Here is a 27489-nt window from a genome sequence, read left to right as displayed (position 1 = left end):
CAAAGTAGATGGGAGAGTGAGGCGTGTGACTGAAAATGTGATTCAGAGTCAATTCCCAGGTGATGGCAGTCAGCAGTGCAATTATTGCTGCCCAGGACAAGCTACTACTGTTCTTGCTGTCTTAATTCAAAGACACAGAGCATCCTTGCAGGACAACCATCTTGCCTCTGTGAGCAGGGCTTAGCAGAATGAGAGACCCAGGGGTAAGAACAGTCTTTGAGGGGGGATTATAATGATGACAACATAGATGATGCTTGCTTTATATAAAGCCGAGTGCACAGAAGCCCAAGTCTATGTGCGTGTGTTTTTTTTCTGGCTTTGGAGAGGATAGTGTATATTTCTGGATATCTCCCTGTAAAGAACCCCAACCTTTCAGTTTTGCCTACGTCAGATATCCAGGAACAGTGCTCAGGGTATTTGAGGCTTGCACTAGGGCATAGTTTCAAATTTCAAGAGGATTATGGTCCATGAACCCCAGAAATGGTGGGTTGAGGTGCGAAGCTTTGAAATTCTAATTGCAGACCGGTCTATGAAGGGATATACTTACCAGAGCACAATATCTCATTGTTGATATATTCCTTTCTTGGCTGGAGGAGGCAGGGGAGGAGCAGATACAGAACATAATCTTTGCAGGAAACTGAAACAGCAGTCGATGGCAGCAGTTTGGGCTCTCTGGTGAATTCAGGCAAGAAAGAAATCCCTGGCTGCTTACCACTGCGGAGCTTAAGTTGCTGTAATAATCTTTCTTTCATCTGCAGAGCCTAGTGTAGGCACAAATCAGCTCCAGCTGAGAGGGCTCTGTGTGGTCATTTTGACACACCTCCCCTCTTATTTTAAGCCATGACCCCCGCAACCCCAGATGACAGTATCTGTATTAGGAGAGAAAGCTGTGGAATCCAAGCCCCCTGGGAACAGACACACTTATTCACCAATTTTAGGCTCCGAGTAGCAGTTCCTATTTCCTGTTACTGGCAGATACAGAGGAGGAGGGCTGCCAGCCCAGCAGAAATGACAGGTCCTAGAAGACAACTCAGAAGAAGAGAGGGAGGGGCCAATACTTGCAAATATCAACGCCCAGGGAAAGACAAGTCCTTTCAGAGTGCTCCTGCTCACTGGTTTTCTCTCAGTGCTCAGTGGGGGAGCGTAGGCTCGGGGAGCTTAGTGAGTCCAAGCTAGTAAGGGTCATATTTGTTCCAACTTACAGAATTTTCCAGATGCCGTGGAAAAGGAGGTAGGGTTGCCTTCTCGGTGGCTCATACTTCGCGGACTCTTTGCATCCATGGCACGTGAGTTCATCCAGTGACCCTCCAAGGGTCACTGACTCTCTTCAGCTGCCAGTCTTGTCCTGCCTATTTGTCCTCTAAGAGCTTCACCATCCAGGTGTCCCAAACCAAACTTTTAAAGTACTAAGGAAAGCAAGTACTCTTGTTTATTTACAGGTTGTTTTTTTTTCCAGGAATGACTCTAAAAGGTGAATTTCTCACACTTCCCTTTGCCAGGGAAGCTTTTATTTGTTCACATTTCCTTAGAAAGCCCTTCCTTACTAAGGCTGAAACACTCGCCTGTGTTGGAGAGCACTGCTAAGAACCTCAGTTGAGGCACAGTGCAGACCCAACTTGGCCAAGCCAGGGAGGTAAACAGCACACAATTTAAACCGTGGTTTTTTGTTTGTTTGTTTTTGTTGTTGTTGTTTCCTATGCAGGAAGCAAGTCTTTCTGTGCACCCATGAGCCTCCACCCAGCCTCCTAAGTGAGTGCCCTTTCACCTTTGTGTGAGGCAACTGGGGGTCCAAGATCCCTAGGCGACAGGATACTTATTGTGTGGTTCACTCTCTTTTCTGCTCACTTGGAGCAGGCTTTCTGTATGACCCTGTCATTTTCATACTTATATCTACCTACTGCACGAGGTTGCCTGATTTGTTCCTTGTCTGACCCTCTGGTGGAGGACAAGTTCCAGGACAGCAGGAATGTTACCCTACTGACTTCCCTCATCCCAGAATCTGTAGGCAGTTTATGAGGTGAACCATTTCCTTTTAATATGAAATCTCCCTCTCCCTGCCAGTCTCCACACAAGACAAGTCCTCACCATGGGTCCCTGAGCTGTGGGCAGAAGGGCCAGAGAACACAACCCCTAGCCATATAGGATGGTTAAGTGGGCAGGCCTGGGTGGGCCACAGTGCCTGCCTTCCAAAGGCTTGCATCAAGATCAGCAATAAGCTTTCAAGGGCTCCCGTAGGCCAATCCCGAAACACTTCTCAAGGCCTAGGTGGTTTTTGTTGTTACTGTTTTTTCAAATCAACTTCATTCAGTCAGTGGTGAGAAATTAGATAGATATTTTGGACTAACAACAGTAGACATCTGCTAGGGCTGATCTGGTACTTTTCTCATTAGAAACTGAATTTCTGCTTAACAGTCAAGAGCATTTGCACCTGAGAAATACTTTGGCCTCAACTGATCCTCGCCGTTCCTCTGGGTTAAGAAAAAACAAAACAACAAAAAACATTGCACATGGACAGGTGAAAAGTATTTTAAAACAATCAGCCCTTCCTGTCTCCTCTCTGCACAAGGTACAGCATCGACGTTCAGAGGGCAGCGGGGCTTAGCCGGTCCTCCGGCCTCGGCCCGCGCAGCAGGAGGCAGCTTTCCGGGCCTCGCTTGCTTCCTGCACCCACTCGGGACTTAAAAAAAGAACGCGTACAACTTTTTTTTTGGTCCCCTTCTTGCAAAAACGCTCTCGTAACCAGCTCGCTGAAGAAACGGGTCCGGGGGCGGCTGGGTGTGTGTGTGTGTGTGTCGGGGGAGGGAGGGGTGCCCGCGGTTCCGGAGCCCCACGGGCACGAGCACCAGCGCGTGTGGCGGCGAGGTGGGGGCCGCGCACCGCCCGGGTGGGGTGGTGGGGTGGGTGGGTGGGTGGGAAGAGGGGAGGGGCGGGCGCGGCGCGTGCGCAGAGCACTTCCGTGTTTGTCCCCGTGACCGGCGCGGGCCCGCCGCGCCGCGGGAGCGAGCGTGCAGTGCGCCAGGCCTCGCCGCCGGTCAGCGCCGTGGAGCCGACTGCCCCGCCCCGTCCCGCTCCGCCCCATCCCGTCCCGCCCCGCCTCGTCTCCCCCGACTTATCCCTCCTTGCGTGCGCTGCGGGGGGAGGCGCGTCCCCGGCCGCCGCCCGCCCGCGCGCGCCGCTCGCAGTTTGAAGGGCGCCGCGCCGCTCGCTCCGCTCGTCTCCTCTCCGCTCCGCTCCTCGCGCGCCAGGCCAGGCGCCGCGGAGGGTCGGGCTGCGCGCGTGGCGTTCATGAGCCGCCCGGCGGCCCCGGGAGCTTGCGCCGTGACTCACGCCCGCCCCCGCTTGTGTCTCGTCCCTCCCGCGGCAGGATGCCGGACCAGATCTCCGTGTCCGAGTTCATCGCCGAGACCACCGAGGACTACAACTCGCCCACCACGTCCAGCTTCACCACGCGGCTGCACAACTGCAGGAACACCGTCACGCTGCTGGAGGAGGTAGGCGGCGGCCTGGCAGCTGGGTGGGCTGGGGCCCTGGGGAGCCCGGCGACTGGGGGAGCCACACCCCCTCCGAGAGCGCCCCCCCCCCCCCCCCCGGCCCCTGCTGCCCCCAGTTAGCAGCCCTTCCCGGGTTCCTGCAGGCTTGAAAGCCTGGAGGCTAAAGTGGGGAAAAAACTGAGCGAGCTCTGGACGCCCGAGTAGAAGAGAGATCCTCTCTCTTGTCTGCACTCTATATCTGGGTGCCAGGCAGTCTGCTGGGCGCTTCCACATCATTGTGACCCTTTCCTAACCCTCGAAGTGCATGGCGTCAGGCCACCGAGGGCAGAAAGGCGAGGCTGCGTGGCCAAGGTCACCAGCCAGAGACTTGGAGATGGGCCGTGAATGCACTTCTCCGCAGCCCAGCGGGACCAAGCAGGCTTAGCTGTAGAGATAAGGGCTGGTGGAAAAACCCAAAGGATTAAAAGGGAACTCCGATTTGAGACTGTTGCCACCCCTGGGCCTGTGTCTGCTAGTCTCTTGTGCCTAAAGTGAGCAAAAGCCCAGGTGGAAAGGAGATCTGTACAAACAGGTCTCCACCCCTCTCCCCTTGCTCTAGTGGTTCTGGATTTCTAGGGCTCAGGGCTGCTGCACCGGATCCGCAGGACACTCCTAAGGTTGCGAAGACAGGGTTGAAGCCAATGCAGTCAGCAGGGGTGATCACGCTGGTAGATGGAACTAGAAGCTGCAGAACAAACAACTCTGCTATCTGGACCCTCCATCAGAACCCTGTGGATGGATGTCGACGGGCAGAGACAAGGGCAAAGCCATTTCTTTTAAAATTTTCCATGAGTGAATGGTAGAGTGGGGTGGATGAGAAGAAACCTGTAATCTCAGGTTTACAGCCACATAAATAAGCCTGATAATCTCAGTGAAAATAAGGCAGTTTCCCAGAAACTCGGCACAATTTCTCAGTGCCTCAAAACATCACTCCCATCCTAACCTGCCAGGCCTCCCCTGGCTGAAAATGACAGTGGAGGCAGGAAGAGGGCTTTCCCCATGGGGATTATATGCTTGGTTTATTTGAGGTTCAAGGAGCTCTTTTATAGTTCAGGCCGGCAGGGCCAGCCCTCAGTGATATAGCGAATCATGGGTTTTAGTCTAGCACTCAATGTTGTCTAATGTATGAAGAACTGGTATTGGATGCATAAGGGATGCCAGTGTGAGGAGGCTGGAGACTTGTTACCTCCGGGTCCCATCATGCCTGCCTGACAGTACTGTAAACCAGTCTGTTTTATTCCAGTTAGGGTTGTTTCTGGAGTTTTCTTTCGAGTCGTTGTTGAGTGATGGAAGTGGATGTTGAAATGGATGGAGACATATCACCTAACTAGTTGTATTTGAAAGCCAGAGGTAATGTGCCCCACCCCTCTTGTGAACTGTCAGTTGCCCTATGGTTAGTATCAGGCATTAAACAGAGTTGCCAGGCATTCAGCCTCCCAAGGAGTCTCTCCGTGTAATTGTAAGAACATGCTCACCTAGGAGTGTGTGGTCATCTTTTGCTGTTTCTAATTGGGTATGCCTCCAAAGGGTTTAACATTGATTAAACTGTAGGGTTATTTTCCTTCCAGATAACTTTAGTGCCTGCAAATAGAGCTGTCAGTTACTGTAACTTTCTGCACACTCAGATAGTGTTACTGTATTCTGTTGTACAGCAGATGATAAGGGTGCTGGGGTGCTGTTTAGGGGGGTATTTGTGCTACATTTAAATGCAAATGCAGTAAATAGGGTTTTGTTGTTTGTTCTCTCTTTGCCTCTCTCTCTCTCTCTCTCTCTCTCTCTCTCTCTCTCTCTCTCTCTCTCTCGTGTGTGTGTGTGTGTGTGTGTGTGTGTGTGTGTGTGTGTGAGTCAAAATTAGGTAGAATAGATCTTTGAACTTGAGAAAGAATTGGAACCAGTCTAGAAAGCTCTTGATATACTCTTGTCTCTAAAACATAGCAATAAATGTTGCATTTGTACCAGTTGTACAGTAATTGGTAACAAAATTTTGTCATTTTTCTAAACTTGAGTACAATAATAGGTTAAGGAATCATTTTCCTCAATGTGTATCTTCTAACTCTTGAATCGTATTCTGTGTGTGTGGTGACATACACACACACACGCACACACACACACATAAATATATACATATATATACATACATATATATAAAGTGTATGCTTAGTTTCTTATTGTGGGATGGTTACACAGTAGAATTTTAATTTTTCCTTCCAAGCTTACCTATATGGAGAAGGTATATTATTATGGACATCTTGAGTAGATCACAACTTGCTTCTTCAGAAATAGGAGGCTGGGTGTGGTGGGACATACCTGCAATCCTAGCAGTTGGGCGATAGGGGCAAGAGGATTCTCCCCAAGCCTGATGCTAGCCTGGTCTACCTAAAGAGTTCCAGACCCGCGAGGGCTGCACAGTAAGACCTTGTTTTAAAAAATGCTGGGGCAGAGGGCCTGCTCTAGACACGGCAGTACTCACTTAGAGACCGAGGAGAGGATTGTGATTTCCCAACCAAGAAGACATAGGAAGATTCTGTCTCAAAAAACAAAAGATTTTGAAAAGGGGGCCAAAATTACTGCCCCCAAAATAAAAGGAAAAATTCATGAACATACCAGGAAATCTCGTTTGCTTATACTTTATAAGTGAGAGATTTGAAAATTGCAAGAATTTGGCTTGTGTTATTTTGTGGCTATTCTTAGATATAGGATTTTTTTTGCCTTCCCCCTCCCCCAATGTGGAAACTCTAGAATAGAGAGTAATTTGGATGGCTTGGAGTTCTGTTTGAAAACAAGTCTTTTCTTAGTTCTGGTAGTTATGAATTTCCTGTTTATTTGTGACTTTGTTGTTTCTATTACTAATTAACACATATGGGGCTCAGCTAAAATCCTGTTGGAGTGCCAAGCGTGGAACCCCAAATTACTCTCCACTTTCCCCTTCTTGTGTATGTCCTTGCCAAATAGTGTGCCATGTTGTGCAGATGGTGCTATGTATGTGTGAACCCCCTTGGGACGTGCACTTTAGGAAATGAATCAGATGTACAGGACAAGAGACTAAGAGCTTACTTCAAGGCTTCCCCGTTAGTGTTAAAGGACACACATGGTTTGGAGAGTCACGCTTTGGCTGGAACACAAGTGGCTGCCTTTGAGAGGCAGGAATGGATCATCTGGAATTCTGCTAAGGTTTCATCCTGGCGTGTAAGTGTGTTCTACGCACAAAGCCGATGCCTTGCTTATTCCCGAACCAGAGTGTACTCGTGTGTGCTGTTCTCATTGTGACCCTTTGGAAGCTGTGAGGAAGTGGCTAGAAGACAAGGTTTCCTTGAGAATGGAGCAAGCAGGCATTTTAGGAACAGGGACCAAGACGTTGGGATGTGTTTCTCCCTTGGAAGACTGGGAGTGACCAATACTTAGGGCCTTGGATAAGAGGGAGAGTACATCATAGTCATGGGGGGGGCGGTCTGTGTGGTTATTTATAGAAGACCATCATTTTAGTTTGGTGCTGATGGAGGAGATTCCCTTTGTCCGTGTCTGCCACTCCATATAAGGCCAATTGTAGGTACACGGGATGCACGGTACCTGTAGTCAGCTATGTAGAGCCACATGCATCCTGGAGGTAGAGTCTACACCTAGAACTCTATGAAGGGAGATAAGGCGGCTCTTATCTCCACTCTACTGAAAAGAGAATTGAGGCCCAAAGAGATGATTTATCTCCAAGATTTCATTAGTAAATAAAGGAGTTAGGGAATTCATTACAGTTACCACATAAAATACACATTCTAAATGTCTGCAGAGTCATATTTCATTGACTTTGTAGGGCATAAACGGAGCTTCACACTTACTGTGCCTTGCAGTTTTGATCTCATGGAAACACGTGGAACCTCCTCAGCAGTTTAGCTTTTCTTCATGCCCATGCTCCAGGGAATTCTTAACAGTGATATTTAAATATAATCTTTCTTCAAAGATGTGGATGTGGGTTTTGGACTGAAATGTGAGAACTTACGTAAGTGACCTATGAGCAGCATCTGCTCAACACATCTTTGAGGAGTATCGGTGTGACAGTCATATTGCCACGCCTTGTTGAGGTACTGCGGCTATTATTTGAATTGTTTATGGTAGCTAATGATATTGAAGAAAATTAAAAAAAACAACAACAACCCATAACTCTCAATAGGACAGAAACATTAAGTTCATAGGAGGAGAATTAATATTGAATATTCATCACAGCATAAAAGCTATATACTGCAGTCTGCCATCCAGTCAGTATACACACTGTTAAGTGCATTCTACTACTAGGCTTGGGGATTCAGAGATGAGTAATTGTGTCTAGCCCTCTAAAAGCCTTTCTAAGGGAGCTGGATGTCAGGTATGGTTCTGGCTTGGAGACTTGTCTTAATTCAGAGTGTTTTGAAGGTTTGGACCATTTGATTAAAGGTTGCCAAAGGTGGCTTTGATAGTGATACCAAAGCAGTTGTCGGTTATTGGTGTTCTCACTGTGTGCTAGCACTATAGATACTTAAAAAAAAAAAAAAAAGATTTTATGTGTATTGGTGTTTGCCTGTATGTGTGTATAATGTTACCCATGTATGTGCCTTTTGCCTGAAGAAGCATGAAGACGGCTTCTGATCCCCTGTTACTAAAGTTACAGAGTGTTATGAGCCACCATGTGGATGCTGGGAACCAAACCCAGGTCCTTTGCAAGAGCAGCAAGTGCTTTTAACCACTGAGCCATCCCTCCCACCCCCATGTATACATACTATTATTTAATGCTTGCCCTATTATTGTCAGTAGTCCTATTTTAACCAAAACTACATATTTGTGTGTGTGTGTGGGGGGGGGGTTCACAGTCAGAATGAACTTGGGACTTATTATCAACTGTAGAGTATTCTTGCATGCCTCTAAGTGTTCCTCTTCTCTTTGTAGTTTGGGGCATGCTATTGGGTGTTGTTTTTCATTTTGATGACTGGAGATCTAGTCTTTGATAAGTGAGGTTAGGTCTCTAGTGCTAATCTGTGGACTGACTCTCATACCTAGGAATTCTAAAGCCAGATCTTGATGTATGCAAGAGCTACTTAGTTCCCTTCAAAGACTATCGTTTTAGACAACACATCATCAACAAAGCCCATCTCTGGGAGGTTTAGATAAAGTCCCTGTGGCCCCTTTTGCCTAAAGTAGAGAAACTGTATTTGGGTCTGTACCTGACCTCTTAAAGATAAACAAAAGACAATTCTCCCAGTGATACCAGTATTCTTTGTAGAAGTCTGAGCTCTGGAGGCCAAGCCTCTGATTCAGTCTGGGAGTGATTAGGGTTTTGTTTTGTTTTGTTTTTCCCAGAACCTAGCAAAGGTCAATGACTATTTGTACATAGAAATGGGGAAAGCAGCTTCCCTCGTATGCCAGAACCCATGCTCCTTAGAGCGAGGTGTGAACCTGTCAGTTTTATATTCCACACTAATGCCAAGTGCCCTCATATATCTTTGGTATTTTTAAAAAGAAGTTGTTTTCATCTTTGCATAAAAAAGGCCAATTAGATGACATTCTTAGCATTATCCTTTCATATGTGCATAAAAGGTCAAAAGTTAAATGTCTAAGATCTGCTGGTAGGGAAGGTAACAGACTTGGACCTTGAATCCAGAACATCTGAGTTTGAAACTGGATTTATTTGTTCTATAGGTCACAATTTTTAAATAAAGTTTAGAGAGGGAAGAGAAAGCAAGCTGATTGCTTAATTGTGTTTAGGCCTCTCTAAATGCTTGTTACGGTCATACATGGCACTGCCAACAGTCCTCCGGTGACTGACTGTCAGCCATGAACAGGCCACGTGGCTTCCAGCTCCATCCTGCTCTATGGGACTGTTGACCAGCCTTTTGCCCGTGAACCTCCGCAGATGTGGCTGAGGAAATAAGACTGCTGCAGCAGGCTTCTTAGAGCCTGTCTGTCCTTGAGCTGCCTGGCCATCCATACCCTCCCCTTTTTTTCAGGATACTTGTTGCTAAGGAGTCACTGAATGTAGTTGAGTTACAGTGAGTACGACCCAGTCTGGGGTTGTCAGTGTGGAGGTTCTGTCTCCAGGAGGTCCGTGGAAGCTGTGCTGAGGGTCTAATAACCAGTTGCAGTATCACAGAAAGGTTGGTGGACACCGCAGCTAGTCTAACTCTCGTGCCATTGTGCATTTGATTTGGAATCTTAACTGATCGGGCTAATAGTATGGTGCTGATAACCTTCCACTGATCGCTGCATGCCTGGGTCGCCAGTTACAGCTGCCTAAAAGTGGAGAAGCGAAGTGTGAACCTTACTGATATTAGTGTTTACCAGGAGAAACTTGAGGCTTTGCATCCCTGTGGAGTAAAGCTGAGTTATCAGGACCCACACAGGATTTGTCAACCCTGTTGCTTTCAGCGTGGAAACTGAGGTCTAAAGATGAGAAGGAGCTTAGGGAGGGGTTTGAAGTCAGGGCTGTTGACTCCTTATGTAGGGTTCTTTGTGCTTTGGTTAGGGGAGTCTTCTCCAGCACTACTTTCTGGATTGAGCTTCTCGAAAGACTTAAAAAATAAGCCTGAAATTGGGAAGCTCATTTTGCACATACCAGTCGGCTGGGTTAAGTGCTGATCTCTAAAAACACGTTATGTGAGGCCGTGGCATCTGATTCTGTGCTAAGACGCTTCCATTAAAAGCCAGTGGTGTTGGATGTTCAGACTGCCCAGACATTTGCAAAGTGCCTTGTGTGGGGCTCCGTGACACCCGGAGTGTTGGTTTCTATGTACGTCACCTAGTCATTTGAGGATTTCTTGGCACATCCATTCTTACATGGGTCATTTAACCATGAGTAACTGATGGGGCTGGAGATGAAGCCTCAGCCTCCATTTCCTCATTTGATAAATGGCGTCCCTTTTGAATAGCAAAGGAGATCATGCCTGTGAGGCACTCATCAAGTGATTTCATGATCTGGTAAAGGTGGCCGGCCAGTGAATATCGAAGTCTTACAGTAAGTACTTGTCCCATAGGGCAGGCGGCCAGGGAGAGGTCAGAGCATTCCTTGGTAGTTAAGGATGTGGACAGAAGCTCTACCCGTGGACCAGGAATGACGCATGGTTTGATGAGGGTGAAGCTCCTGCCAGCTCGCTTCAGCCCTGTGATTTCCAGGGTGTGTTTGCTGGGCGAGTTACCGAAGCAGTCTCTGTCTCTATTTCCTTATGGAAAAGTGAGTCAGTATATGTGAGGGAAGGGCTGAGTACTGCCTGGCACGGTGGTCACTGAAAAGTGATGGCTCGTATCCTCCATACCGTTGCCGTTTACTGGGAGTGCAGTCTAATGATGGTTGGCATGTAATTGAGACGACAGTGGGTAGATGTGTTTTGGAAAAGGAGGTGATGAGGAGGTCAGGTGACTGACTCTGTGTACCTCAAGGACCTGGATTGTGGAAGCATAGATTGGACCAAGAGCAGGGCCAGGGTAGCACCAGAGATTTGGACCATTTGTGGCCCACAGTGGTCATAGCCTTTTTGAGCTGAAATAAGCTGCTAGCTCACTAGTCCTTAATTGAGGGAACAGAGGCCCAGTGTTGTTTTCCGACTCAGACTAGCTTGATGGGCTCCCTGTGTAGCCTCTCGGTCCATGCTTTCTCCAGTCCCTGCTAATTTATTGTTTACTTCCACAGATCCAAAGGGTTCCTTCCATTGATGCATCACATTCTGGGCAACACTGCTCTTTTGATTTTTTTGTTGGGTCTTGGGGTAATGAGCCATTTTGTTAAATAATGAATGCAGGTGTTTGATTTTGCCCATTGTGGGGGCAGCATGTATGCCTTGGCCCTACCTGGAATGCGGCGTGCTTTGCTGATTATAGCTTGAAGCAATGAGAACACAGGGAATTCTATTTTGGTTTGGTGGCAGGAGCTTTAAAGTGAACAGGACCGTTCTGTTTAATCGAGACATAGAATGTGCTGCGCTCTCTTCTTGGTTTCAGTAGAGTGGATTTTAATGATATCTGGGGTAGGAGTGGGTCAACTTAGGAGCCATGTGACTTTGCTTGGTTGAACTAAACCTATGAGTTCACTCACGGTGGACTCTTCCTAGGCCTGAGCACCATCTGAGCAGCCCTGTGCCATGGCACTGTTTGCGGTCAGTTACATAAGAACTAAATTTCAATGCTGAGGCTACGGTATAATTTTCCTCAAAGAACTGGAATATGTGTCCTTTTGATAAGACAGTACCCAATTTAGCTACCCAGAAGCTAGGAAAACAAAATCAGAACCTTATGGCTCAGTGAGGTAAGGCCCACAAAACAGTTGGAATTTGATGCCAACTATTACAGAAAGCAAGGAGTTCGCTAAGTTAATAGACACTGTTCCTTCCCCTGCCAGATGTGAAGAAAATATACGCTCTTCCCAACTCTGTTATTAACACAGCAGAGATACCTTGTATTCTGTAACATTATGCCCCTGGGGCTAGGACCGGGATGACCATAGTGAACATACCCAGCATGCAGTGGGCTATAATAACTATGGTAATAATTCTGTTGTTACAGCATGAGTTCAGTTCAGCAGAACTAGAAAAATAACTAGATCGTCTAGTCTTTTTGTAGATGAGGATGCTGGGGCCCAGAAAACAAAGGTGCATATGGTCCTCTTTGTAAATGACATATCTCTACTCTCCCCTACCCCCCCATACATAAGTATATAAAGCAAAGCTAAATGCAGCTAGAACTAGTTAAAACAGCATTTGGATCTATTGGGAAGACTCCTGGACTATTTTATGGAACAGGAGAGGAAGAATGACAGGCAATGAAGGTACCAATCACTTCTAGATTACTGGCAGATACGTTAACACTGGCCCTGTATACCCTTCTGACACCAGTTGGTATCTTTGTGCCCTGCTGTGGGAAAAGCACATCACATAGAGAAGTTCCGATTGGCCCAGCTTGGATCAGCAGATCACCTCTGGTTTGGTCAGCTTTGGGCAAGATGATGGGCCTGTGATTGGTAGGGTTAAGCCTTCCTTCCTTCTTACCCTTTCATGATGGTTCTTAGAGAACAAGAGGGGGCTAGGAACACAACCCTGAGCAGCTGACACAGCAAAGCTGGGACAGAGATCCAGGTTTCCTATCTCCTATTTATGCTTTCATTAAAAGTTGGGTGGAGACAATGGGGGCTTATGCTGGGAGAACCAGTAGGTAATGTAAGGCAGGTAAAGCGCCTGGGATCTGGTGATGCTTGGAAGATGGTAGTTTTCTGCACTTCCTCTGCAAGTCTTACCTCTGCCCTGTGTGCATTTGGGGGACCATGAAGGGCTGTGGTTAGAGAACTGTGCTGCCTGGTTTTAGCTTTGCAGATGTGGCCCAGAAAGATCAACAATCTAATACAAAGTGATGGCATGGTGCTCTCTCTGTAATCTTTCCGTAAGTACCCAGGGTGGATGGAAGACTAGGTAGGGCAGCTAGGTTCTCTTTGGCTTGATTGGTTGTCTTCCCGGCGTGATGTAACCAAGTCTGAGAAGAGTTAATAAATGCTAAAGCTTTGCTTCCATGGAATGGCTTTTTCACTACCCAGTTACACGTGAAAAAATAAGTTTCTTTCTCCCTCTCTTTTTTAAGAAATTAGTGGGGGTGGGGGTGGGGGACTTTTATATTTCATTAATCATTTATTTTTTATAAATCTTAGTTCCTTTTTCTTGTGATGTTTATTCATATTAGTAGCGTTTACGTAAAGTTAGATATTCCTTATTTCCACAAAGTGCAAATCAAAAGAGCTGCTCACTGCTGGACCAGCAGCTGCTCCTACTTTAATAATAATATTTTTCATAGCAAAGCAAGTAAGCACATTGCCTCCCAGAGAGGATGGAATAGTACCAAGTCAAGCAACACTGTCACTGCCCCAAGGCTTCTGCATTTTGTATATTAGCACTGGAACAAAATCAGATTCAGTGACCACTATAATTAAGCATCTAGTCTGCAGTGGGCATTGTGTTGGGTGCTCTACAGACATCCTCTACTAGCTTTCATACTTTGAGCAGCTCCCAGGCTCTGTTTTACAGATGACTGGACTAGGCTTAGATGATTCAGCTAGTTCATGCCCTTCCCTCCTCAGACTCACCTTGAAGAAGTGCTGTGCATGTGTAAGCCATGTGAAATAGAGCCAAGAGAAAACGGGCTTTTCCTCAATTGAGATATTTAGGTTCAACTTGTTTGTTGTTATTGTTTTGATTTTCCTGATAGGGCAATAAATGACAACCACTGGATAGTCACAGAAGTAGTTTTTCTTCTGATTTTAGAACAGCCGTGTCCTCGATGTGCTGAGGAAGTGCAGTGATGTTTTTACTCATGTTCATATTTGTCTTTACCTTTTTCTTGTTTGCATTTTGTAATATTACTGCTCTGTGTATACATAAACACAAATATAACCTGTTAAGTCCATTTAGTGTTGGTCCTATCTATGCGTGTTTAGGGGTGACCACTTGGGTTTAGACAATCATTTAGGGACCTCGTCCCCGAGGAAGACTGATATTCCCTCTCTCGGTAGTCATTAATTGTCTATAGCTCTTCCTCTAAGAGTGGGACCTCCTGAGGTTTCCCCGGTCTACTTGGGCTTGTCAGCTGGTGTTGTCATCCTTCGGGTCTTGTTTAGGCAGCCATGTTGTTGGGGTTTCATGGCTGTAGCTTCCCTGTCATGTAGGAGGCACACTTTCTTATAAGAGACCCTGGTCCTCTGGCCCTTACAGTCACCCCACTCCCTCTTCTGTGATGCTCCCTGGATCTTATGTAGGGACAGCATCATAGATATATCCATTGGGCAGTTCTCTGCATTTTGACTAGTTGTAACTTTCTGTTATGGTCTCCATCTGCTGTGGGGAAAAAAGCTTTTTTGGATGAGGGGTGAGAGCTATACTTATCTGTGGGTATAATGTTAAGTATTTAGAATGAATTGGAAATTATACTGGTTTAGAAAAGTGGCAGAGATGGACTCTCCGTTTCGGCTCCACAGCCTCCTATCTTTACTTTTAAAAGACTGCAAATATTTCAAGTCTTCTGACACACACACCCCAATCTGCCTTTTTTTAAAAATCTTGCTGGCACTCAGATATTTGGTTAGAATTATGGCTGTGATCATTTGATTTATAATTCTTGAAAGCAGATCTAGTAAAGGTTTCTAAACGCGGCCAAGTCTTTCTCTTTGGACTTGGACTATTTGCCTACCAATTGAATGGTACATTTGAATTTTTTTAAGATTGTGCCACAGCTAACTTGAACACCATGCCAAATTCCTTGTGTGTCCTTTGGTCTAAATTCATTATGCTATTCCATCAGTCATGGTGACAGCTGTCACTTTCTGAGTGCCAGCTCTGTTCTGAGGACCTTGGGATTGCTGTTTCCAGTCCCCACATTGTCTAGAATGTGAGAGAGCTAGTAATCTGGCCTGACTTCTGTGACCCAAGCCATGCTGTCCTCTGCCACCCTGCCTTGTGGGTGACATAGCAGCAGAGTCTCAGTGACCCAAAGAGTGCTTAATATTTGATTCCTTAGTGGAGACACATATGCATGTACATATACATACATATATAAATACAAACACACAACATAACACACATGCATGCACTCTGTTTGTCTGTGAGTGGAAAAGGAAAGCATGATTTGTTTCCTTTAAGCTTAGTGGGAGGTGCTGAAATCTAGGCAATTTACATCAGTCATCTGGGGTATCCAGTTCAGATGTGGAGTGAGAGGGACTAATGAGGGAACTGATATTTTCAAAAGCAAGTTGAACTCTGTGATTTGTGTTCATGGACAATAAGGAGTGAATCTCTCTTGCTGTCTCAACAGTTTTGCTTCTGCTTATTAAGTCAACAAGACATTTCTCTGGCTGAAAACTCCATATTAAAGCATTTCTTACAACTAAAATAAAGTGCATCCAGCTGTATTTCTAGGGATTGGGCCCTACCTTGTACATGCTCATCGAGTGCCGCTCCGCTGCTCGCCATCAGCGGCTAGTTATCTTGCAAAGGGGAAGGGGTTTATTAGACTCACAGTTCTGCAAAGTGAAGAAGCCTGTGGTGTCAGCATCAGCATGGGTCTGGTAAAGACTGAAAGTGGCTGCCATCGCAATGGGCAGGATGGACAAGAGGGTAGATCACATTGGCAGAAGCCAAGAGAGCAGCCCGGGACCACGTGATGAGAACTGACTCGGGTCCTGGGAGAATCCCCTCCAAGGGCTGCACTGCCGCTGACCTAGGTCCTACCTTTGAAAATTGTGTCACTTGAGCCCCACTGGGCTGAGGACCCACTTTCCAACACATGAACCTTTGAAGGAGCATTTATCCACACCAGAACCATGCAGTGAGTAACTTCTACAGTCCCACTGGATCTGCCACCTCACCTACCCATGCTCCTGTTAGTCAGTCCCACCTGACACTCCTGAAAGAGAAAGGAGGTGTGTTGGGGTTGGGGCTGATAGACTTGGGAAGCAGAACAGGAAAAGGAGAACAAAGGTGATTTTAACATGTTTTTCTGAAGACTGACCTAGCATTTTTTTTTTTTTTTTTTAAAGCCAAATTGCAATTCCGATTTTGTTCTTGAGCTTTGGCTCTTGGATAGGGAGTCTTATCTACCTTGTCAGTGAATTGGTAACATTTGAGTTTTTAAAACAGCCTTATCTGCTTTGTCAGGTGAATTGGTGACATTTAAGTCTGTAGCATTTGGGGGTATTTTTTGTATTGTGTACTTCTTCATTCCAAACATTTCAGAGAATCACTCTTAGGATGCAGCCTCTGAAAATGTTGGGCCTCTCTGAGTATGTTTTCACGGGCACCTTTCCTGGCGGGATATTAGCCAAAGGGCACATCTTTGAGTCAAGGCACACTCCTGTTAGGATGTGTTCAGTTCCACACCCAGGTTTGTTCATCCTTTTTTGAGATGGTCTCATGTAGCCCAGCTCTGTAGCCAAGGATGACCTTGAACTTCTTGCCTCCTTGGGATTACACCAGCATGCCACCACCCATCTCATCTTAGCAAAGCTCCCTGGGGCTCCTTGTTTGAGCCTGGAATCCTGCTACCCTCTACTTCATATTTGGAATAAATAGCTACATAAATTAATGCCTTTCCTGTTTCTTTCTGGATGTCAGAACTTTTCCTAACGTCTGTAAAGCTAGTCATCCATGAAAGAGTTGTGTATCTAGCACTGGACCGCATAGTAAGCTAAAGATGCTGCACTATTTAATCTGTCAGCCTCCTTTGCTCATTTTTGCCAGTTGTGGAAATAGACTTGCAGAGATGCAAAACACAAATGTGTAGCAAAAACTTTTGAATTTTTCATTGGATGAGTGACCTGAAAGGAAGAAGGCAGCTTCCTTTCTCCCACAGTCGGTGCCCAGGCGATTGCACTTGGGTGCTTAAGACACCGTGGGTGTTTGACGTGGGCTTACTGGGAATGAGCGTGAGTAATGGACAAGACCATTGACTCTGACACTTGAACCGGTACATCATTTTAGGGAACAAAGTGGACTTCTCTATGTCCTGTGCCCAGCCAAGCATCCTGTTATTGTATGTCTGCTTGGCTCTGGAATTGTGTGGTGGGAGATTAGTGTCCACTTCACTTTCTATGGTAACATGTGATGTCACTAGACATAGAGACATAATGTGATCTATTAGACCCTAACACACATCATGACCGAAGTCACCTTAAATATTGATCAACTGTAAAACACAAACAACATGCAATCTCCCATGAAAGGGCAAAGTGAAGCATGTGGCATTTCCTTGCTGTGAAGGTTTCTGGCAGTGTGGCATTATCCATTGAAATGATTGAGCAGTGTCTAGCCTTCAGGAACTGTTACGTCTTAAATAACCAGTGTTTATTGAGCTTTGCTTTGGAACCTCGTGCTGTGTTAAGTTCTTTCTGTAAATACTTAACACTCCTTTGTACAAGGAGAGAATAGATGCTTCATCTGTCCAAGTTAAACAACTCTCATATGGTAGAGGTGAGGTTCCCACCAGGTCTTTTGACTCCCTGATAGCACATTGTTGCCTTAAGCAGCATAGCAGGTCACAAGAGCAGATGCAAACACGCATTTTTAACTTTATAGTTTAAATATATGAGTACATGCATTTTATGCACGAGGTACAAGAGTGTGAATGCAGAAACACCCACTAATGAGATCGTTACCTTCTGCTTCTGCCCTTTCTCCTAGAAAGCTTCTAGTCTGAAGGCAGCATTGGGAGGGGGGCCGGGGAGGGGGTGCTCCCCACCCGCAGAAATTGTTACCCGGTGTGAATTAATGTGTGTTTACTTCTGAAGCTGCAGTCCTTGCTTCCCTAGGGCCTAACCTTGTTTGAATCTTTGTCTTCTAAATTGCTGTGTTAGTCTGTCTTCTGCCTCGCAGGACCTGGTAGCTTTTCATTCCCTGGGAAAGTAGCCTTTTTCTGGACACATAGCCATTCTTCCTCACAGTTGTGTGGGGAGTACTCTAAGCAGTCTCCAGGTTTTTCTCGTGTGGGACCCATGAGATTCAGCTGTTGTCCTCAGATCTATCCAGTTACTGCTTTAAGAAGATTTTATGATTCCTCTGTTTGTCTCCAAATCCTGACACCCAGTTGAAAGGCAGCATCTGAATGAATAAAGCAAACACACACATAGAGGTATGCACACATGCACACTGGGGGTTGTGAGCCCTGAGCAGGGTGGAGTTCAGGATGGGAGAGTCTGAAGAAGCTGTCTGGGAAACTGAGATAATGTGAGGTGGAGTTCAGAGGAAATAATGCAGTCCTGGAGTTGTAGAGCCAGAGGGAGTCTTTAGAGGTCGTAAGGTCAACTGGCTCATTTTCCAGATCACTGGGATTGCTCATCAGCCCTGAGTTCACAGCCATTGCCTGCTGACCTTCAGGGCACAGAGCCAGACTAAAGCTCCTCAAGTTAGAGCTTTCATTGATTTAAACACTTGCCGATCACAGTGTATATTCTGTGTTTTAAGTGATTGGCTTTGTTTGTCTTTGAGCCTTGGGATGGCTTTTGTCACAAACAAAACTATTTTAAAAAGTTCTAGAAGCCAGTGAACTGGAATTTTTCCAGCAGAAAAGAGCAACACCATGTTGAACCTTGTGGTTCACATCGGCCTCTTCTTGCTCCTGACTCCTCTCTTGTCTTAGTCCCCTTACTGGTTCTCTTGATCTACTCAAAACTACCTGCCTGCTCACTCTTACTGCCTGATCACCACAAGGCACATAGTGGCATGTTTTTTGTTTGTTTGTTTGTTTTAAGGCTGAAAAGGTTTCCAGTGCTGTATTTTTATATGAGACACCTTTAGTTTATTAAGAATTCTCATGTGTCTTACCATTTGAAGAAATGATAGTTCAGAGAAGTCAGTTCACAGTCAAAATGTATAACACATAGCAGGAGTTCTATTCATGTTGTTATACTGGAGAAGCATCATGTGATTTGACTATCTATGAGGACTCCTAGGCAGGTGGCTGTGGCACAGGACATCCACCCGATTGCCATTTTTCATCAGCTGATGTTTTTATAATCTCATTTGATATATGTACTCTTCATTCAGAGTTCAGATGCTAGTTTAAATTTGTAAACCAAACTATGTACTCTTCATTCAGAGTTCAGATGCTAGTTTAAATTTGTAAACCAAACTATTAGAAAACAAATACTGTAACTTAGAAAATGTACAAACATCTTTTAAAATATTTTGGAATTAATCCCATCTTTTAACTAGCCCGTGCCATTATTGTCTCTGTTGATGTGCCAAGCCATTCCTTATATTTACAAACACAAGTTCTGCCTTGAACTTCTCTGATAGCCTTCGCTGTTTGTCACGGTCCCTATTGGAAGTGTCCGAAGCGTGGTCCCAGGGATCCCTCTCAAGTGTGGAGATGCTTAAGAAAGCTCTGTGATGCTTTGATAATGATGTCTAGGCGGTATTTGCCCGTCTCATTCTTACTCTCAATGGAGTTTCCCAAGGGCTGTGTGATGAGTGATGGTGTCCTCTCCGACAGCTTGTTAAATGTGTTTCGGATTTGGAACGTTTTTTGTTTTCATTTCTGTTACACAGAATTTCAGCAGTGATACAGCCCACTGTAAAAAGCAACAGCGGTACCAGCACAGTTGCTCACTGGGTAAAGACACTAGTTTGCCACCAAGCTTGACTACCCGAGTTTGATTCTCAGAGCCCTGCAGGTAGAAGGAGAGAACTGACTTTCATTAAGTTGTCCTCAAATCAATCAATCAACCCCCCCTCCTCTCATTTATTGTTTTAAGTTACAAAATTTCAACAGCAGCAATAAACTTCCTTGAGATCTCTACAGTTTTGAGTGCTGGGGGTCCTAGGAGCCCAGAGTTTAGATCCCTCCCTGCTAGGCTACTACATACTTCCCTGTTCAGCCACTGTTCCTCCCGGGAATCAGGGGTTTGCCCTGGTTTTCCAAGTGCCTGGCCTACCTGGGCGAAGAACATGAAGGCTATTTCCCTGATTGAGGAGACACTGGGCATAGCAGTCATTGGATGACTTAAATGCCAAAGGCACTTCACCAAGATGGTTTCCGGTATACTAGGCTGTTTTTATTCTGTAGAGGAAGTGAGTTTGGCTGATCTTCATGGGGACATGACTTTACCTTTTTTATTTTAATGTATGTGTATGCATTTGCGTGGGTTGTGCTGGTATGAGCTTGTGGGGATCAGAAGATAATCTGGATTACTGTCGTTAGGTGCCTTCTAATTTCGGCTTGAGACAGCATCTCTATGGCTTGGAACTTTACCCTGTAGGCCTGGCTAACTAGCCTGTGAGCTTCCAGGGCTCTGCCTGTGTCTCCACGTCCCATCTGATTGTTGCTGAGGTTGTGGTCACAGGTGCCGCTGCACTCCCTGTTTTTGACGTGGGGTCTGGGATCCAAACATATGTCCTCCTGATTGTGAGGCAATACCAAGACATCTCCCAAGCCTGATACATACAGTCTTAATTAACTGTAAAAAAAAAAAAAATTAAAAACAGAAAGAAGCAATGGGGCATAGTGGAGTAGGGCTCTCCTGCAAACACTTTGCATGCATTGTTTTCAGAGAAAGTAAATTTGGAATTGAGTTAGCAGTTTCTTCAGCTTGATTTGTGTGCCCCTTGAGAGGAAATGTTGGCCTTTGCAGTTTTTGTTTTTGTTTTTCGAGACAGGGTTTCTCTGTGTAGTTTTGGTGCCTGTCCTGGATCTTGCCCTGTAGACCAGGCTGGCCTCGAACTCACAGAGATCCGCCTGGCTCTGCCTCCCGAGTGCTGGGATTGAAGCGTGCACCAGTGCTTCCTGTCTGGCCGTTGCAGTTTCATTCTGCAGGAATAAAGAAATTATTTATTTTGGGAAAATTTAACTTCTCTTGAAAATAATTTATTAGTTACAAAATATGCAATTGTATATTCATTATAAAGTAAATAATTGATTTATTGTCAAGGGAAGAACTTAAAATTGCCCACAAAACAACTCAGTCCTGGTGTATGTAGTGTATAATTTTCACAGTGACAGTGTACCTTCCCTGCATTTCTTACCCTTTTCATCCCTGTCTCTCCATGGCTGGACATCAACCTGTTCCCCCTTATGTTTTGTTATCTGGGCATTGCTTTTTGGTTTTGGCCTAAAATTTTTCCTCCCTTTGAGGTGTGTGTGTGTGTGTGTGTGTGTGTGTGTGTGTGTGTGTGTGTGTGTGTGTGTGTGTTGTGGACCACAAAGGAAGGCGGTGCTGAGGATCAATGTCCATCTACTCCTGATACTACAATCTTCGCTGGTGAAGTCTTCTGGGATGCCCCTGTGCCCTAAGCAAACACCAATCAATCACAATCAACACCTTTTTTGTGTGTGTGTGCTGGTTTTCAGGCCTCTCTTTGCCTAGACCAAACTAAAAGCTACATAACCATGTCTTGCCGATTCTTGCCTGCGCTGGTTAGTCCTTATCTAATGAGCATGCGTAGCTCACTAAATGTTTGTTGAATGAATGTGTGAGTCATTTTTTTTTTCCTGTTACAGAGTCAGGGAGAAGCCCTGCCATTGCAGGAGTCTGCCTGCCCTCTCTTGTCTTGAGCTATTCTGCTTTGCCTCCAGGATTGACTGCTCCACTCAGCACAACTGACGGGACTGTATTAACTTTGCCTGGAGAAGGCAGCTATGTGACATGCTATAAATCTGACACGCGTCCCACCACTTTCACTGAACTTTTCCCTCTGTTCCTTCCAGGTCCATTTAGAACTTCTGTCAGGGAGAAAAACCATCGTAGGTTTCCTCCATTTTAGTTAAGTTAGGAGCTATTTTGGTTTCCATTTACATTTATTCTCTGAGTATGGCCTGGTTGGCTTACTTTTGGCTCTCTGTCAGTTCTAGTTATTTATGACGGGGTATCCATAGACAGTGAGTGTGTGTCATCATTGTATCTGTTTCTGGAGGGCTTTTTGGGGGGGCCGGGGAGGAATGCCTTATCTTCCCATTAGTTACATAAACAAAATGGATCTCCAGTGGCTGAGAATCCTTTAGTGACAGTTCAGATTGGTACATTTTATTGCAGTTCAATGACTAATATTGAAATGATTGCTACTTTTTCTTTCAGATGGATTTGCTACAGATGGGTCTGCATTGCCTGAAAACATTGACCTGGCATCTGAGTTTTTCTCTTTAGCATATCACTGCAGAAGAACTGATCTGATTAGTTTTGGGGTCCCTTGGCCTCTCTCCTTTTGGGAGACCTTGACCTGAAAAGAGAGACAGGATTTAAGAGGAGTCCTGTAGTAGCTCTCCTCTTAGGGTGATTCCATGAGAGAATGGGTGCCAGAATATCTTGAGGAAGCAGTGGAAGGGGATCATTTGCATTTCTGCGGTGGCTTCTCATTTATGGGGGTTGGTGAAGTGACTCTTTGTCTCGGATTTTTGGTCTTGGTTACCATTGCCATCTGAACTGATAAGTGAAGTAAAACCATAGCAACTGTGCCCAGGCAGCTTGAATGCAGATTGAAGTGGGCATCGACCCTCTGACTGCCAAACTTGGTTCTCTTTCTTTGACTCTTGAACCAGAAGTCAGGGAGAGCAGACCTACTATGGTCCTATCTCATGCATCATTGTACCCGGTATCAAGAGAGCCTGCTGGACTGCAGTGTGCAGTGGCCATTGACCATCTGACCATTTCCCTAGAGCTGGGTGGCTAATTACCTGCCATCATGTATAGTTGATAGTAGCATCTATGTGGATGGGGGTGATGGGTTAAGAGCTATTTTCATGTGTTTTTAATAGCCAGTAACCTCACAGAAGAAACATGGTAGATTTTTTTCCTCCTCCTTCTCTGCTGCCGAATTGTGGGCTTTGGAAGATAATCTGTGCATTTTGTGTTTGCTTTGGTTGTGATGAACTGTTGTCTTTGATAACATTTTCAGGCTGCCCTGGGGCAGCTTTCAAACCTCTCACAGTAATGGGGCACCTCCCCGTAATAATCTGTTTATTGCACTGTTAATTTTCACTTGTGATGTTTAATTATTGATGTTTTATTGAAGGAAACCTGGATCAGGAAGTAGTCCTTTGGTTCCCTGTGATTTCAGAAACTGTCTCTTAGAGCCAGCAAGTGGCTTGTAATAGTTCCCTTGTGTTTTCATTTGGAGTTTAACATCTTTGCAGCTTTTCTTCTGGGTCTGGTGATAGCTATAGGATCCTTCAGGGATAATGTAGATTGGTATGTTTTGTTGCTTCTGGGTGACTAATATCAAAATGATTACCTTTTTTCCTTTCAGATGGTTTGTTCAGCTCTTCTCAGATCTCTTTGCCTATAGATGTTGAGAACCCTCAGTCCTGTGCTCTGGTACTTCCTTTACCCACATGAACCACCTACGTAGATATCTGTCACCTGTTGGTGCTGGTGGTACATGACCTTGGCTTTGGTTCAGCCTGTTTTCAGTGTATGTCATGGACCTGGGCAGTTGTTCTTCAGAGACTTTCATACAGGCCACTAACGGGGCTTGCTACATGCTGATTATGACTTAGTAGGTTTTGGGTGGGGCCCAATGGTCTGTATTTCCAAAAAGGTTCTGAACTGACGCTTCTGTTGGTACTGCATTATAAAATAGCCAAGAATGAGCACAAGTGATCTACAGCCTTAAAGACAGGCATTCTCCCATGTTTGGCTTCTCTCTCTTGCCTATTGTGGTTAAGTAGGAAGCAAGAGTCACTGCCTTGGGTCGGTTGATCATTCAGTAAACACTGATATTGAGTCGTCTGATTGCCTACGGAGGGCTGCTGCTGAGCCTTCATTTGCAGTATTATAATCCCAGATGGTAGCTCTGTGGCAGTGACCAGATAGCATTTGGAGTTGGGGAGTCTCCTTTGCATACAGCTTTGCCCTGACCTGTGTCTGACTTGGAAATTTCATAGCCAAGTATTTATATTATGTAATTAATAAAGCATCTTTGATAATATTCTTTTATAAAACAAATCCTAAAACTTGTGGCAGTCATGTGACTCCCTAGTATCATAGAGCGTATGTTCCCATAGAAGTTCACTAACTTCATCAGGCTCAAGCCAGCAGAGTAGTCAATATGCTCACAATTTTTTTGACCTCCACCTGCTGGTGCCAACCAAGGAGCCCAGAAGTCATCTGGAATATATGCATATGGTCTACATTTTACCTTTAGGAGACATAGTCTCAATAGCACAGGCTGCTGTATCTTTTATCAGCATTAGTCATGAGAAGCAAAGCCAGGACCAGAACCTGCCTTCAAGTTATTTCATTTCTTCCCCTACCACTCTGGTTGTGCACTCTCCAGACATCGTTGATTTCTGGCTCAAACCAGCCTTTCCATAGTCTAATTTGCATAAATACAATAATGTCTTCTGTCCGATTTTGCTAGTAAAGGTGGATGTGAATAAAGACCATGTACTAACACATTTGTTGGACGATAGAATGAAATGAGTTAATATATTTAAATGCCTAATTAGGGTCTTTGGTACCATAGATGTCTAGATAATGGTCATCTCTACGGTGATGAAAATGATTGGTATTATCAAACAAAAAGGAAGGGAACATTGTCTAAAAGAGCAGATTGGGGAAGATGGTGCTTTTGGTAGAAGAAGGAAGAGGACAGAAAGTGTATGCCAGCTGTCTGATGCCAGTTAAGTCTTGGGGGACAGCAAAGCATCGTTCTGCTGCTCATGTCAGTGATAGCTGTGAGCAGGAAGCAAAGGAAACTAGGCAAGAAAGGAAGGGACTCACGATATTGTGGAAGGGAAGTTTGGTGGGAGTGCTTATTTGTGACAAAGGCACTCTGTGAGTGAGAGGCTAGCTCCTAATTACATTTCTCTTATGTATTATTAAGTGGAGTGAGATGCCAATGTTTTATTTCCAGAGTGTGAAAGGGATTTTTTAATAGTAATATTGTGGCATAAAAATTACTCTGTGATATGGTCCATGGCTACAGAAGTGCGAAAGAAACAGGGACTCTCTGCACAGTAAAAATATAGGCCCTTTCATTAATTTGGGTTTTTGATTCGTCCGCCTTATCAAATAAAAGTTTATTTTGGTCTCACATTACAGCAAGAGTAATTTTTAAGCCCTCAGAGTAGCTGTGAGGAACTGTAGCAGGAGCGTCGAGATAACACTTTGCTTTATAGCATGAAATCCTTTGTGGATTTGGTTACTGGAAGCCTGTCATTTAAAGGTAAAAAGTAGACCATATCCCTTGCCTCTTGGACCCTGGCTGGCTTTGAGCGCACTGCAGGTCAGGTTCCTGCAAGGCTGGGAACTGGTGGAAGGCTCTAGTAACAAATGAAAAGCCGCTCTGGTGATTACGTTCCATGTGCTCCTTTTTCCACTACCCAGGAACATACTCCATACACTGGATTTTTCATACTTGGGAATGAATGTGTTCCTCCTGTTGTGTGAGCATTAGTAGCCTTCTGCAGGTTGTGGAATAATGTTCATTCCCCTTAACAACTGGACTGAGAGCCCCCTGCCTTTCTTCCTCTCCTACATGAAGGACCCTTAGAGCAAACTGTAGGCACTTGCTTCTCCTGTATCCCTGCCTTCTCTATACCAGGCGAACACAGATCCCTCTTTCTATACCAGAGGTTGACCTTCACCTTGAAGAGACCTGTTACATTGTCCCTTGACCCTTGGTCTTGCTGCTCTGGCTATGCTGACTACACGTACTATTACTATACCCAGGATGCTGCACACTAGTGCCTGTAGGGAAGCCATTGCATCCTACTCAGTATTGTGCATAGTGGGCCTTCCAGGAATCTCCACGAATGTATAAATACATCTCATAGTTGTAGCTTTTTGTTTTGATTTGTTTTGTTTTCATTCAGTCAGTGAGAGTGCTAACCTTTTGGTATTGTGGCCATCAGCTATAAACCTTTCTGTTTCTTTTCTTTTTTTCTTTTTTTTTTTTTTGAGACAGGGTTTCTCTATGTAGTTTTGTGCCTTTCCTGGAACTCACTCTATAGCCCAGGCTGGCCTTGAACTCACAGAGATCCGCCTGCCTCTGCCTCCCGAGTGCTGGGATTAAAGGCGTGCACCACCACCGCCCAGCTCCTTTCTGTTTCTTAATGAGAAATGCCCTACATTAAATTTTTATTTTTATAGACGTGACAGTTTACTATAGAAATGAAGAAAAAAATGTAAAGCGCGATCTCTTGATCCAAAGGTGATCAGAGTTAACATTCTGCGTAACTCATTGAAAAGTAACTGTTTTAATAATCCACCTTTTTTGAGTTAGGAAATGAGACAGTAAGATGGTCCAGACTACATAAATAGTTCTGATTTTCTTCTCAGGTTTTTCCTCTCAAGTTTTGAGAGCCACTTGGCAAAACAACATGGTATGGAGAATGAGTAGAGTAGTTCAGTGTGAAAGATTAAACCAGTTTGTGTTTAAATCTTCGTGAATTTGGTCACAGTAGCACTTTGTGTTGTGTGAATGTTCCCTTAGACAAGTCTCCGCCTCACGATTTTCTGTCTGTCTATCTGTCCCTGTCTCTTTAATTTTGAGACAAGATCTCAGTCTGTCCTGGGACTCAGTATGAAACCCAGGCTGGCACTGCCTCAGCCAGTTGAGTGTGCTAAGGTTATAGGTATGCTACCATACCCAGCTATTTTCTTTTTAAAAGCCACTTTCCAGGTTTAGTGATTTAGTTCAGTGGCAGGGTGCTTCCGTTCCTTAGGTTCATACCTCAGCACAGGCAGAAAAAGAAAAACACTTTATGCCTACTACAGATTTAATTTTTTAATGAACATATATATTCCCTTTCTTAGTAAACTTTAACTGCCAGCATGAAACAGCCATCTGAAAGCGTGATTGAGGAATTTCCCAAATCAGATTGGCCTATGGGTACATCTGTGGGGATGGTCATAGTTATTAATTGGAGGGTCTAGGCCACTGTGAGTGGCACCATCTCTAGGCAAGCGGTTTGGGGCGTGCCTAGAAAGTTGGCTAAGCATAAATAAGCCTGGGAGCAAGCCAGCAAGCAGAGTCCCTCCATGGTTTCTACTGTAAGTCCTTATCTGTGAGTTCTGTAATTAAAATGTGTGGAATAGCCCACGGTTCTGCCTTCTGGTTCCTGTTCTGACTTCCCTTAGCCATGGACTGTGATCAGGGAGTATATGACAAAGTAAACTCTTCCCTCCCCTAAGTTGCTTTTGGCTGGAGTGTTTATCACAGCCACAGAGATGAAACCAAAACACTTCCCAAAATATTTTAATGATGTGGAAACTGCCGGTCCAGTTGCTTGGACATTCCCATTCCGAGCAGCCCTGTGAATGCTGGGAGGCATCTCCTTCCAGGTAAGGAAATGTTTAATAAAGGTCATTTGAAAGAAGTGGTAAGGAACCTGGGCTGAGCTAAGGAAGTCAGCTTTTTATTCTACTCACAGCCGATTAGAAAGGGAAAAGAAAGCCCAGGGTTTTGTTTTTGTTTTTGTTTTTGTTTTTTTTTAATAAGAAAAATGAAGCTTCTTTTTGCAGTTTGGAATATTTCCAGAAGTG

General features: G+C 45.0%; 1 protein-coding gene across 11 annotated transcripts in view; it reads left to right on the top strand.

Annotated features, from left to right (window-relative positions):
* The window catches only part of Asap1 (ArfGAP with SH3 domain, ankyrin repeat and PH domain 1), a 309763-nt gene that overhangs the window by 73292 nt on the left and 208982 nt on the right, over window positions 1-27489 (top strand). For 9 of the 11 annotated variants that reach the window (XR_004946738.1, XM_036207548.1, XM_036207547.1 and 6 more), the window contains exon 3: window positions 3365-3491. Coding sequence is in view for 10 of the 11 variants with exons in the window: in XM_036207548.1 (XP_036063441.1) it covers window positions 3365-3491 (127 nt within the window). In the remaining variant the exon portion in view is untranslated. Of the gene's footprint in view, window positions 1-3105; window positions 3492-27489 lie in introns of those variants that run through there. The other 2 variants (XM_036207555.1, XM_036207554.1) reach the window with 1 other exon arrangement.

Source organism: Onychomys torridus, chromosome 16 (assembly GCF_903995425.1).
Source record: "Onychomys torridus chromosome 16, mOncTor1.1, whole genome shotgun sequence".
Taxonomy (NCBI): domain Eukaryota; kingdom Metazoa; phylum Chordata; class Mammalia; order Rodentia; family Cricetidae; genus Onychomys; species Onychomys torridus.
The sequence above is the reverse complement of the archived record's forward strand: the minus strand, read 5'-3'. Positions and strand labels throughout refer to the sequence as shown.